The following is a 15,219-nucleotide window of genomic DNA, read 5'->3' on the forward strand; positions in this document are numbered from 1 at the left end:
GACAGGAGAGAGAGAGAGAGAGAGAGAGAGAGAGAGAGAGAGAGAGAGAAGCCAAAGACAACATATAGTCCCCAAGGGCACGCCCCCATTGACTTTTTTCCTCCAGCCACGTCCTATCTGCCTATGGTAACCAGTCAGTAGTCCATTCAAATTATTAATCCATCAGATGGATTAATCCATTGATGAGGCTACATCCCTCGCAATCCAATCATTTCAGCTCTGAACATTGCTGCACTAAAACATGAGCTTTTAGGGGGGCATTCCTGACCCAAACTATAATAACCTCCAAAATAGCAACTATCCTCCAATCTACTCAAAATGAATGTATTTTACCCAAGTCCAGGCTATGTGGAGTTGACGGTCAAAGCACACACATGCTCTTTTGCAAAAATACATGCTTAATAGACACATGTTCTACAGATATATAATGACCTCAATAAGGAAGAGCAGGCTTACCAGCTGTATCCGTTTTAAAAATTCAATGAAGACATCACTTCTCAACATGTTTGGGTCTGCAGTTACTGAAAAACACGAACACAGTGAGCTGGGTTAGCACAGGCTGGGCTAAGCCTTGACTATACCTAATTGATCTCTCCTCCAGGGGACCCTCTGGACCTCGCCAGCACACAGTAATCTCCCTGAAGGTGATGGAGGTTGTGACCTCTCAAATGCAGAAAAATCCTCAAAGCTTGCCTCCTCCAGGCAGCCTTGACAACAACATGAACCCACCATGCCAAGCCAGGCTGACAATGTTCCCAGGAACCTCACTTCATTCATGCATGCCTGTGCTGCTCAATATCCACCTTGTTGACCTACTGGGATGATGATAAAGTCAACATGAAGAAGCAGGGCTGGGGCTGCAGCTCAGTGGTAGAGCACTTGTTTCCATGTATGAGGCCTTGGGTTCAATTCCCAGCAACACAAGAAAGAAATTTTTGTTTAAATCAAGAAACAAAAGATTCTAAAAGTTGGATCTAGGTACCCCTTTTAGCAAGAAGCATGGTAATTTGAAAATTTTAAATCAACCAGTAAGTATCAAGAGAAAGTATCTCTTTGAATGATGGGAGCTCTCAAGAGGTTACCCAAGAAACAACAAGACAGATTTGAAGTGCTTCTTTCTATTCTTACAAAAACCACTGCCCCCAACCACCTCCTTCCATCCCTTTGTTTTAAAGCTCTGTACAGCAATTGCCAGGTGTTGTGACAAGAGGGACAGAGTAGATGCCCTTTTGAGAGCTGCAGAGGCCTGGCACTGCCACCCTGCTTCCTCCTGGCTTGTCTCCCTCCCCGGATCCTCTTCTGGGCCCTGCTCTTGAGCCAAACTTATGTATTTACTAAACTGCTCTTCAATTTTTTTTTCTTCTGTTCATTTTGTTGCTGCTTTTCTGATCTCATCAAGGAGAGTCTACCAACATTCAAAACTAGCACTGACTTCATTATGGATGCACCTTCCCAAATGATGTCATGTTTAAGAGAGAGACTTGGTCACATGAGAAATTTTTTATAAGACTCATTCCCTCTGTTTTGAGAGGTAGTTTGGGGACTGGGCAGGGGACGCTTGTCTCATTTTCTGGAATAAAAAGAGTGCAAACTAACTTTATGTTCCTTAGTATGGATCTTAAGAATGGAGAAAGCTATTGAAAAAAGTATTCATCCAGTTAGTATTTACCGTATGAGTGTTAAGTTCCAGATGCTGGGCTAAGTACTACACATTTTAGCTCATTTAAACTACATGAAGGCGGGCTGGGGATGTGGCTCAAGCGGTAGCGCGCTCGCCTGGCATGCGTGCGGCCCGGGTTCGATCCTCAGCACCACATACAAACAAGGATGTTGTGTCCGCCTAAAACTAAAAAATAAATATTAAAAAAAAAATTCTCTAAACTACATGAAGGGGCTGGGGTTGTAGCTCAGTGGCAGAGCGCTTGCCTCACACATGTGAGGCACTGGGTTCGATCCTCAGCACCACATAAAAATGAATAAACCAAATAAAGATATTGTATCCATTTGTAACTAAAAAAATAAAATATATATAAATAAATAAACTACATGAGGAACCATAAGGCAACCATTATTACCATTTCATAGCTAAAGACACTGAGATTCAGAGGAGATAAGTATCTTGCTCAAGGTCATACAGTCAGTGAGAAGCAAAACCGGGATTTGACTCTGAAGTTGATTCCAGAGTCCAAGCTCTCAGTTATGACACTTGTCTGTGCTGTTCCCTTACTTGACCTTATCAGAGGATGCACAAGACATCCTGATGATGTCGGGGGGAGACCAGGCCTGGAACAGTGGCCCCTGAAGCACTGTGTTCACTTGTGAAAAGGCCAGTATTATTAAAGGTGTGTTTTGCTAAGACTTGAGAAAACAAACCAAGAGAAAATGAAGACTCAAAAGAAATACAATTTGAGCTTGAAAAGTCTTATCCAACAGGTCTAAAAGGAAGTATAGGTTTCATTACACACACACACAAAAAAAAAATCCTGGGATATAGATGGTTTCTAGAATTTTGACTATGTTTAAGAAAAAATATATAGTCATGAGCTGGGCATGGTGTGCACATGTGTAATGCCAGTTGCTCAGAAGCCTGAGGCAGGAGGATCACAAATTCCACGTCAGCCTCAGCAGCTTAGCAAGGCCCTAAGCAATTTAGTGAGACTTTGTCTCAAATAAAAAGACTGCAGGTGTGACTCAGTGGTAAGGGACTCCCGGTTCACCCCAGTACTCACCCCCTAATCATGTAATCATGAAAATAATGAGGTAAATTTATAATTGTTCATGTCAACTGATCTCTAAGATATATATTTTATATCAGAAGAAAAAACTTTTTTTCTTTAACTACGAAGGACATCAGTGTGGTAGTTGTTGAAGTTTAAATAAGGTTTCTAGATAACATGACTGTATTTGTGTTGATTTTCTGATTTGGATAACTATATTACAGTTATATAAGACAGTGTCCTTGATCTTAGGAAAGACACACAGAAGTATAAAGGATAAAATGACATAGGTGTGTAACACTCAAACCTTTAAAAAAAACATACATACATCTATAACACACACATACACATACACAGATGGGAAAGAGAATAATAAAGCAAATGTAAAATGTTAATTGGGAAATCTAGGTGAATATATGGAAATTTTTTGTATTATTTTTTGCACTTTTTCTGTAAGTTAGAGTTTCAGAGCAAAATGTTATAAAGAATCAGGGACAGAAAAGTGTGTATAGTAAACTTCAACTTATGTTGAACAAGAAGAGATGGACATACATCCGTACACATGGATTGCTTCCAAGGAATACAGGAATCACTGGTAGTATTGTTTGCCTCTGGAGGCCTGGGGTGGGAGGGAGATTTACCTTTCATTGCATATTCCTTTGCATAGTCTCTATTTTTTAAAATATTATGTGTATAAACTGATTCCTAATTTTAAAATCTTTAAATATTTTAATGCTAATTTTTCTCTATACACTGAACTCCCTCTTTTGTATAAGAGCTTCATCTTGTCAATCACAGTCTTGCAGGGACAATATTTGCAGGACCCAGGTACCAGGCAACACCGTGGTACTGTCGACCTCACAGCGGCCAGCTCAGGTCTCTGAGCATCCTTGTACCTTCACAACGCCTCTTCCAAAGTGAAAGTGCAATCTCTGGCACTGTTGTTAATAAACACCTCTGATACCTCCCTATATCTTTCCTGTGCACAGTTCAGCTCACCCCTTGTTCCATCCTAATCCAGGTCACATTTGTTTGATTTCTACAAAGTCAACATATGGCACCCAAGGGTGAATTTGAACATAAAGTATTTTTAAAACTCAATACAAAGAACACATACCATATGATTCCATATATATATATATAAAATATATATATATAATGACCAGAATAAGCAAATCTCTAGAAATCCAAATTAGAATATTGATTGCCAGGGCTGGTGGAAGAAGGCTAAAATAGGGGTGACTGCTAATAGGCACAAGGTTTCTTTTGGGGGTATACAGCAACATTTTGAAAGTAATTCTAGTGATGGTTTCCCAATTATATTAATATGTTAAACCCCACAGAATTACAAACTTTAAATGGATGAATTTTGTATTATGCAACTTATTTCTCAAATCTGTAATAGAATCCCAAATATATACCATTTTGCAAATATCGTTCCAGCTGGTCCCTCCTCTCCTCAGCCATAGATGGGGTCATTGCCAGATAGTACTTTGGTGGAAAAGGTGGTAGGGAATTTCCAAAGACCCGCCTCAGCTGAAAGATTCAGAAAACACAGTTAAGACAAGTGAGAATCCAATTCAAGGCTGATGAGATACTGAAGCTTCAGTGGGGTGTGGTGGTGCACAACTGTAACTCCAGCTACTTGGAGTGGGGAGAGTTGAGGCAGGAAGATCTCAAGTTTGAGGCCAGTCTCAGCAACTTAGTGAGATTCTGTCTCAAAAAGAATATATAGGGTGAAACTACAGCTCAAATATAAGTACCCCTAGGTTGAATTCCCAGTGCCAGGGAATGTAGGGGTGGGAGGATACTAAAGCCTCTCCTTAGAGCAAAGCCCAGTACTTTATTTAAAATTCACCCTTCTTGGTGGCCAAAAGGAGGAAAATAGATTAATTCTATTTTCTTAAAGATGAATACTGTGGGCTGGGGTTGTGGCTCAGCAGTACAGCGTTCACCTAGCGCGTGTGAGGCCCTGGGTTCAATCCTCAACACCACATAAAAATAAATAAATAAAACAAAGGTATTGTGTCCAACTACAACTAAAAAATAAATATTTTTTTAAAAGGTGAATATATACATACGTCACACAATGTCAACTCCAGTCTAATTTTGGTAGAGTTGGGGTGTATTTTGATTTTCTATTTGTTTATAAGACTGCCAACAACTCAAAATTTTCTTAATTCATTTTATAATAATTATGTGTTTTTGTGATTACAGTTACTCCTAACCTCATCTGTATCATATCTGAACTTGACAGATATGTTTAGAGTTGTACTAATGCAAAAAGCTACTAATAATGGTAGCTATGAACACTTGAAATGTGTCTAGTCTAAACTCAAGTACTATAAGGGGAAAATACACTTCAGATTTCAAAAACTTTAGTTTGAAGAAAAAAGAATGTTAAATATTTCATTGATAACTTTTTTTTTTTTTTGGTATTGGGTATTGAACCCAGGGGCGCTGAACCACTGAGCCACATCTCCAGCCGTTTTTTTATATTTTACTTAGAGACAGAGTCTCACTGAGTTGCTTAGGACTTTGCTAAGTTCCTGAAGCTGACCTCAAACTCACAATCCTCCTGCCTCAGCCTCCTGAGCCACTGGATTATAGGCATGCACCACCAAACTCAGTGGCTCACTGATAACTTTTCATATTGACTACACATTTGAACTGATAATACTATGGTTATATTAAATTAAATCCATAATCTAAATTAATTCCACATGTTTCTTTTACTCTTTTTAATGTAGTTACCAGAAAGTTTTAAATTACATACATGGTACATATATTTCTATAGGATAGTGCTGGTTACAGAATTCCTATAAAGCTGACATATAATCCTAATAGAAACCCAGCAGGCCCTTCCCTCCCACTCACCTATAAATGACCCAAGACCACAGTGGTAATTTTTTTTATAGAAGATTCATAAAAATAATTTTAAAATTAAGAAACAATAGTTCCAGTGCTAAACTTGCAATGACAGCTCAACAGCAAGGCAATATCAAAAAAAGAGACTGGACCAGAACTTCATCAGGTTTTATGGCATTTCTTGATCAGGAGGGCTGAAAACAATTACCATTACGTACTATTACAGTAGTCTGTGGTTTAAAGAAAGCATAAGGCAGATCCAAGGGAAATAGAACTGCAAACAGGCAAAATTCAAATTTTAATTTAATTGTGATTGCTTTTGCCACAATTAGTAGTGTGTATCTGGCAAACATTTTCCTTGCATAGACTCTAACTTCAAAATACATCAAGAATCTGACCACTTCCTTCTTTTCGCCGTCCCTAATACCATTATGCTGGTCCAAGCCTTGTCATCTGTTTTCTAGATTACTGCAGTAGCCTTCCAAAGGGTCTCTCTGCATCTTCACTTGACCCCCTTCAGTCTATTCTAACACAGCATCTAAGGTGATACTTCAAAATTGTAAGTCAAATCATTGCACTGCCCTGCTCAAATCCTCTGTGGCTTCCCATCTCACCCAAGGAAAAGTCAAAATCTTTATAACCTAGAACTATGTCATCCAATATGGTGGCCATTCACCATCTGTGAGTAAATGTAAACTTAATTGAAATAAAACAAAGAATACAAATTCAGTTTCACAGTCATTCTAGCCACATTTCAAGTGTTGCCTAGCTGCCTGAAACATGGCAAGTTGTTATTGAATTGGACAAAGCAGATAGAGAGCATTTTCAACAGCACAGAAAGTTCTATTGGACAGTGTTGGTCTAACATCTTGAAAGATAGACTGTCAGTTTGAGGGCAAAATATAGCTCCCTGATGCGTTTAGTTTGGTTGATCAATTTTTAGAGAATTTTAACTTAATGCCAATATTTATTTATAAGATTTTAAAATTAAAAAACTTATATCCTGGAGAGAATGCAAAATATTTCAGCCACTTTGGAAAACAGTTTGACAATGCTTTACAAAGCTAAACATAGTCTTCCATGTAATCCAGTGATTACACTCCTAAGTATTTATCCAACTGATTTGAAAACTATGTCCACATAAAAACTTGCATGTGAACATTTATAGCAGCTTTATTAATAGCTCTCCAAACTAAAAGCAATAAAGATGTCCTCAAATGCATAGATTAAAAAATTGAGAAATATCTATATAATAGAATATTATTCTTCAATAAAAGGAAATGAATTATGGAACCACAAAAAGACATGGATGAGTCTTAAATGCATATTGCCAAGTGGAAATTAGGCAGTCTGAAAAAGCTACATACTATATGATTTCAATTATATGGCATTCTGGAAAAGGAAAAGGCAAGACTACAGAGACCATTAAAAAAACAACAGTAACCAGGGGCTTGGGGTGAAGGGGTACTGAATAGATGAAGCACATGGGATTTTTTTCTTTTTTAAAGTCATTTATTAGCATATATAATGTGATCAGATTGAGGGGCTCAGATGATACTGAGAGGACTGTGTGTGCAGCACATGATTTTTTTTTTTTTTAGGGAAGTAAAGTTATTCTGTATGATATAACTGTGGACATGACAGTATACATTTGTTAAAACCCACTGAACCTTACAATGCAAGCTTAACAAAGCAAATATTTTTAATAATCATTTAGGAAGTAGAAGAATCCCAGGATGGTATACAGGGTGTGCCAAAACAAGCTAATTATATTATCAATGTATAAAACCACAGGAATGAGGGCTGTAAAGGACTGACCTAAAGAACTTTGGAATTGAGTGAAGTCTGTAGAACCCAATGGCATGGCAACTAGCTGGACATAAGCATTTGAGTTGATAAAAGTTGTTTCCCACAGGAGTATGAGTTAACAATTCTAATACTGCTCTGTGTGTATACACAGCCAACAAGTTAGTAAATAACAGCAGATAGTGGGAGTCAGGTTTCTCACTGTTATTATGGGAATTTGCAGATAAGACCAGGAGGCAAGAATGACCAAGAATAAGATATCAGAGTTAGACGAACTGGCATGCACTCACTTTTAGCTTAGCATAGATACAGATGGATACATATGGAAATACTTACAGGTAAGTCCATATACATTGGTTATTGTACACACATTCACTTCCTTGCTGCAGGAGAGAGGACCTAGAAACAGCAACCCTTCAGTAGCCCTGAACACAGCTAGCACCTAGACCTTGGTTTCTAATGCCGTTCTTCAACAAAAGCAACCAAGGATCCATGGAAAATGGCTGACTCCAGGACTGAGATAGGCCCAAACAAGATGATCCCGAGTATCTTGTAACCCCAGGAAGTAAGGAAGTACTCAAAACAAAAGAAAATCAACACTGGGAGCATATCAAAGACACTCAGGAGCAAATTCAAAGAGCTCCCATGGGCCAAAGTTGGGATAATTTGATCCAAAAAATAAAGTAGTATTGATATTGAGCCCAAAGTATAAAGTGAATATCCATCATTCTATACAGATAAAAATTGTTGAATGAACAAATAGGAGAAAACAGACAAATCTGTGCAGAAGAATTTCTGAGACTCATTGCTCAAGGAGGGGAGCATAAAGCCTGCTCTCAGTGTGGGCTGTGCATAGTGACTTCCTTCCAAAGAGTACACCAGGAAAGGGAGCTTTACAGTGGAGAAACCAGGTAAGCACCACCTCAACCAAATGATGGGTAATGACAACAGTGATAAGATATGTGGACAATAGGTACCCAGGACAGGATGTGCTTAGAAAGGTGCTTTACCCAGCTCAATTCACAATAGCTAAACTAGGTGCCCTTCAACAGATGAATGGATAAAGAAAATGTGGTACATATACACAGTGGAATACTACTCAGCCATAAAAAGAAAGAAATATGGCATTTGCTAGTAAATGGATGAAACTAGAGACTATCATGCTTAGTGAAATAAACCAATCCTTCAAAACCAAAAAACCCAATGTTCTCTCTAATATGCTAATGCTGACTCACAATGGGGTGGGGGAGTTTACTGGATTGGACAAAGGAGAATGAAGAGAAGGGAGGGGGAATGGGAATGAGAAAGACTGTAGAATAAATCAGACACTACTTTCCTATGTTCTTATATGAATATGCGACCAGTATAACTGCACACCATGTACAACCTCAAAAATGAGAAGTTATACTCCATTATGTACCATACGTCAAAATACATTCCATTGTCATGTATTAGAAAAGAAAAGAAAGGTGCTTTACCTCTGAGATCTTCATCCCTTCCCAAACCTATAATCTTATTCTCATTGTGTGAAAAACATAAGATTCCAATAGAGGGGCATCCCATAAAATATGTGACCAGTACTTTTCAAAACTGTCATATTGTTAAAAAGAAGGAAAGTCTGAGAAACTGTCATAGTCCAAGGAGCTTAAGGAGACAAAATGACTAAATATAGAGTCCTGGTCCTGGATTAGAAATAGGACAGTAGGCAAAAACGAAGAAAGTCTGAATAACATGGAGTACATGGGAAGTCTCTGTACTATCTTTTCTGTAAACTAAGACTGTTCCCCAAAAATGAGGTTTGCATTTTAAAAATACTTGATGTACTTGCTTCTCTTGAAAAACCAGAAGGTCTAGAATCCATGGATTCACTCTCTTATGCAATCCCAACTGACTGATAAGAGACAAGCAGTTCCATGCTCTGCTTCTCACCTCCTTTAAATTGCTTGCCTGACCCCTGGAGCCCTTGAAGTTTGCCACCTTTTATGTAACTCTAGCACAAAACATTGTTGCAACCATTGTGTTTCTTTGAAACTCAAGGAAATATTCCACCCTGCCAGAGACTGTCAAAAGGCACCCCAGCTGGAGCTCCATGCCAGGCAGGGCTGCTTAAACAATCCAGGGATTTATGCACCCCCATCTCTGCTAATTCCACTCAGCAAAGCAGAGAGCTGTCTTCTTTGCGTGCAATTATTTCTTGATTAACTGATTAAATGATCTTTAAAAGGCAATTGTCTTTTTTGGCATGTGTTCATCAATGTCACAGATGCTGCCAAATTGGTTCTTATCAGAGCAACCTTGAGACAACAGGGCTACCCAAGGTTTGCCTCTGCAGGAGGGCATCAGGGGGAACCCCTGTCTGAGGCCAAAGGCTGTGGGGAAGTTAGCAAGGATTAGGTTTTAATGCCCAGAACAGAGCAAAAAGCGTCCCAGAAGATTTTCAACCTGATCTGACTTCTCAAGAAACCTTTTGCCTCCCTTCTCTAATATGGTAAGAGGTTAAACATACAGTAAACAGTAGTTAATCCTGCAGGAAGTCAATGCCACGGCTCAACTCTATCACCATAGAACCTTCTCTATGGGTTTCAGATAGCACATAGTCTAGTTATGGAAACCTCTTGCATACTAAGAATTAGCTGGTATAAGAGTTTGGCTCAATCCCTCTGTCAAAAAAAAAATGTTCAAAAAGATCAAAAGGAAAACACAGCTCTTACTATGAGACATTTTTTGTTGGTTTCAGCTGTTTTTTTTTTTTTTTTTTTCTGGAGGACCCTGTTCAGATTTTTTTCAAATCTCAGAACCTCTTACACTGAACTTCCCCATTGTGCAGTTCTGCTTTATAACATAAGTGGGACCATTCTGACCAGCTGAAAGTGTCACCTCCTTCTCCTGTGTTCAGACAGCACCCATATCAACTCCAGAGGGGTAAGAATCTGGAACAAGTGGAATTAGAGATATAAACACAGAGTTTTCTACAGTCTCTGTTTTTAATGTTGACTCATTCATCTCGCATCTCCAAGTCCCAGACTCACCAGAAAAGGGCACAGCTCAAAGCGATATTGGTTGGGGCATCTAAACTCGATGTGGGAGAAGAGTCAGAGAAAGGCATCTCATGCAATCAAGGGGGGCTTCCTGGGAAAGGTGGGACTTGAGAAAGGACTGGTTCCTGACAGGTGGACTGGAAATTAAGAGTACTCCAAGCAGGGGAAATAAGCAAGGCAGGGGCAATGATTGGGCCAGCCTGTTAGGAACCAGATATTCGAGTAGAGAAATGAGGAGATCATGTTAGCTCAGCGTGAGGAAGGAGCCAGGTAGGACCTGCACCTGGCAGGGAGGGGCAAAGAAGCAGTGTGAGAGGTTTGCACAGCCCTCCCCTCCTGCTAAAGTATCCTTTGCAAGCTTTCCTGACTTGTCCCCATTGCCACCCAGGTCTGATGCTGCCTGATTGCAAGAGGCAAGCACCCTGTTCGTAGAGCCCAGCATCACTTACACGACACTGGGCCAAAATGAGCTGATTACATGTTGCCATCACAGATTTTATAGCTGTTTAGGAAGGGTAGTGCCGGCAAGGCAGAGGTCTGAATCAAACTGGTTTTATTTATCAAGAGACCCAGAGAAAAGGTGGCTCAGCCAGTTCAAACAGCAAAGAGATGTGAGCAGTGGTCAGCAGTATAGGGACATGCTGCCAGTCCTCCAGGGAGCCTCACTGAGGGACGGGACTCAGAGGATGATGTCAGAGAACACGAGTCACAGCTGACCATCTTTTCTTTCCTAGGTCCAGTCTTATGCGTACCCTGGAGTGTTAGGGGGATGTGCCAGAAGTCACTGCATCTAGGCAGGTGTACCTCCTCAATCTCAGAAGTATCTAACATATAAAATACAAATTGAATTATTTGGGGGGGGGGTGCTGGGGATTGAACTTGGGGGCACTTAACTACTGAGCCACATCCCCAGCCCTATTTTGTATTTTATTTAGAGACAGGGTCTCACTGAGTTGCTTAATACCTCGATATTGCTGAGGCTGGCTTTGAACTCATGATCCTCCTGCCTCAGCCTCCCGAGCTGCTGGGATTACAGGCATGCACCACTGTGCCCAGCTATAAATCCAATTCTTATAACCAAAAATTACATATGCTACAGTCATAGTATTTGCTTAATTTAAGTACACAGCATACAATAGGAACTTTGTAAGTATTTCTTAAATAAATATGCTAGTAATAAGCTTATTCTTACCACAAACACATATACATGGCTACACACACACATACACACACACACACACACACGAGACTTTTCTACCATTTCCCTTTTTAAAGTGCTTTGTATTGAATCAGATTAAGAATTTGGAAGTTTCATATCCTCCACAGACGAGGAAAATAAAAACCAACAGAGAAATGGCTGGAAAAGCTCACCCAACCTTTCAATGTCCCACTCCGGTGACCAGTATAATACAGGATGCCCAGTTAAGTATGTCCCAAAGAGTACATAGGACATCTTATATTTAAAAAATTGATTATTTACCTAAAATTAAAATTTAATTGGGGATCCTGTATTTCTGTGTGTTAAATCTGGCCACCCTACTCCATTCTTTATCTATTAAATGGGAGTGACGATGCCGATGCCCTGGTGGGGTTGCTGGGCAGCTCCAGCAAAATCCTGGGCAGCAACTCTGATGACAGAAAGTAGGTCCTATGGCCTGGGGGCCAGGATTGAATGGAGGGAATCAAGGGCAAAGAGGACAAAGAGACTTCCTTCCTTCCTTCCTTTCTTCCTTCCTTCTTCTAGGATTACGGGAGTCACTGCGTCTCACAGTTACTGCACTACTAGGGATTGAACCCAGGCCTGCTCTACCACTGAACTACATCACCAGCCTTTTTTATTTTTTTATTTTGAGACAAATTCTAGCTAAGTTGCTGGAACTTGCCATCCTCCTGCCTCAGCCTCCCAAGTTGCTGGGATTACAGGCCTGGCCACCGTGTCTAGTTCAAGGGGACTTTCAGAGTGATAAAACTGTTCTTTGTCTTGATTATGGTGGTATTGACCATGTACATTTACTGAAAGTCATCACACTAAACACGTACAATTGGGTAATATCATTATGTTATTCCAAAATATAGTAAAAGCAAGTTGGGTTAGGACTCAATTGTCTTACTGATACTTTATTTTTGTCAAGTTTAATAAGAAATCATGTAATATGGCTGGGTGCAGTGGCATAACCTATAATCCCAGTGACTCAGGAGGCTGAGGCAGGAGGATCCTAGGTTTGAGGACAACCTTGACAACTTAATGAGACCCTATCTCAAAATAAAATTTAAGAAGGGCTGGAGATGTAGCTCAGTGGTCAAAGTGGTAAAGTGTCCCTGGATTCAATCCTCAGCATTGAAAAAAAGAAGGAGAAGGGGAAGAAAAAGAAGAATGAGAAAAAAAAGAAGAGGAGGAGAAGGAGGAGGAGGAAGAAGAAAAGAAACCACAAAAGGTAAGGGTCAGAGTATGTTCTAAACATCAAATCCTGGCCCCTAACTGTCACAAGCACCCTAAGAGGTTGACATCCATATGTAAGTGCTTGCTTATTATTTCTGGTGAGAAAACTGAAGGTCAGAGGAGAGGTGAGCAGCCTGGAAGCAGAGGGTCCCATATTCTCCCCGCTGCCTCCTGCTTTGCACTCATGTTGGCCCCTTCCTCATTCCCCTCTCACATTCCAGGAAGAGCCATGGAGGCAGGAGAGGATACCCTGACTTCTGCTACCAAATGTCTGAAACATCTCTCCTTTCTCTTCCTTCGAGATCTTCATCTGCCCACCTGCAGCTCCCCAAATGTGTATTGGTCAAAAGCAATTTCTCATCTTTCAGAAATCTGAATGCACATCCTTCTTTATCCAGTCATTTACCAATCATTCCTGAGGGTCACTGGGTTGCCGGCACTGCTAATACACTCAAATTATTGCTAGTAATCACATTGCAATGTTTTTCTTGTTAAGTCCAGAGATATTTAATCATACCTTGAAAATGGACTTTTCCAATTCACTACAACATATGAATGAGAAGACTTGCCATAGTAACCCTTTCTTTTTCTTTTTGTTATTAGATCTTTATGGATATACATAGTAATTGGGTTCATCCTGATAAACTTAGACATGCATGGAAATCTGTTCCTTTTCCCTGTCCCTTTCCCTTCTCATCCCCCACTTCTCTTTTGTCTACTAGACTTCCTTTTGCTGGTATTTGATTTGTATTTGATGGGTTCTTTACACCTTTTCAATAGTAGAAAAACTTAGCTGTCCACTATCAGAAGATGGTTAAATGAAATACGGCATCACTGTTCACTAGGAACCCAGAGACTTTCAATGTCAGACTCTGGTGACCAGTATAATACAGGATGCCCAGTTAAGTATGTCCCAAAGAGTACATAGGACATCTTATATTTTAAAAAATGATTATTTACCTAAAATGAAAATTTAATTGGGGATCCTGTATTTCTGTGTATTAAATCTGGCCACCCCACTCGATTCCAGACTTTCTCTAGATTCCTAGTGAATAGCATGAAATAGTTCCTAGTGAACCTGTAATGAAAGGTCCCCTTTCCAATGTTAATAGCTATTGCCTTCTGTCTTCTTTATCCTCTTTTTAACATGAGGTATGTGTTCTTTAAAATCTAAACTCTAGAAAAAGAAAAGAAACAACTACTTGTGGAGAAAGATGGAAGGAGAATTTGAACTTTATTTCCCAAATTTCACTTACTTCTCTAACCATTTGGAAGACTTATACCTCCTCATAAAACCAATAAAATCCATTAGAGCAAACTAATAAATCCACCTACCACCCAGAGGAAATAGTAGGCACACCAGGGTAAGAAACTGCAGTAGGAAATTACCTCCTAAGTTGGTAAGTCATCTGTTTTCTGGGTTCCCCAGTTACTAGGATTTGAAATTTATGATTATGAAATTATGATTTGAAAACAAAAACAGACACACATTTTTTTAAAGGTGGCAAACTTAAAATCTCTAGAGAGAAAGGAGATTGCTCATGTTCTAGATTCCTAAGACTACACTTTTGTCTTGATTTAATTTGCTCATTTTGAAAGGGGACCCTGCCCTGGGGAACAGTTGGCACTGAAATGAAGCCCACTATAGATCCAGCACCCTACAGATGGGGCTGGGTGAGCTGAAAATGGGTTGAGAAAGTCACATGTGCCCTGTTCCTCATCTCATATCTGTAGGTGATTAGGAGCCAAAACATGTAATCATGAAGCTGTATGCCAAGCAATTCACATTTAATCCTTACCAGTTTTAGGGATTAGGAAACCGAAGCCCCCCAAAGTCTAAAATCTTAGTCACACAACTAGAGCTCTTTGGGCAACACTTTCCCCCACCTGTCTCGGGTGGGGGGGTGGCTACTTGCTTCTGACCTGCTCACCTGTTCGTTCCAACGGTGTAGCTGGCTGTAGCGCACCTTGCAGAAGAGGAATCCGTCCAGGTACACGGAGTACAGCTACAAACACACAGATCCCGCCCCGAATTAGCTAAGGGAGCAGGTGAGCAGGGTCACCCTCTCCCTAGCCACTCAGCCCGACCCCGGCCCCAGGCGCACCACGTAGCGGCCTCCCAGCGAGTCCGACCGCTGCTGGGACACCGGGATACAGAAGTGCATCTTCATGACTGGAGCAGCGACCCCGAAGGAGCGCAGGGAGACTGACCTGCGGTGGCGACACGATCAGCTGTTCTGCACGGGACAGCGGTGGCGGTAGCTGGGCTGACCTCGCCGCGGAGGCGGGTCCCTGAGCCAGCTCACCCAAGCCCAAACCGTCCCCAGGTGGGCGGGGCCGAGGCGGTGAC

The 15,219-nt window shown here is 40.5% G+C and overlaps 1 protein-coding gene across 4 annotated transcripts in view; it reads right to left on the reverse strand.

Annotated features, from left to right (window-relative positions):
* Nucleotides 1-15,188, reverse strand: part of Snx31 (sorting nexin 31) — a 63,126-nt gene extending 47,938 nt beyond the window's left edge. For 2 of the 4 annotated variants that reach the window (XM_015486343.2, XM_048801926.1), the window contains exons 1-4: nucleotides 14,975-15,187; nucleotides 14,801-14,875; nucleotides 4,139-4,253; nucleotides 457-521 (exon numbers count right to left, since the gene is read on the reverse strand). In XM_015486343.2, the coding sequence (XP_015341829.1) occupies nucleotides 457-521; nucleotides 4,139-4,253; nucleotides 14,801-14,875; nucleotides 14,975-15,040 (321 nt within the window). In that variant the 5' untranslated portion in view covers nucleotides 15,041-15,187. Of the gene's footprint in view, nucleotides 1-456; nucleotides 522-4,138; nucleotides 4,254-14,800; nucleotides 14,876-14,974 lie in introns of all 4 variants that reach the window. The other 2 variants (XM_048801925.1, XM_048801927.1) reach the window with 2 other exon arrangements.
* Nucleotides 15,189-15,219: the final 31 nt, after the last annotated feature.

This window comes from Marmota marmota, unplaced genomic scaffold (genome assembly GCF_001458135.2).
Source record: "Marmota marmota marmota unplaced genomic scaffold, marMar, whole genome shotgun sequence".
Taxonomy (NCBI): domain Eukaryota; kingdom Metazoa; phylum Chordata; class Mammalia; order Rodentia; family Sciuridae; genus Marmota; species Marmota marmota.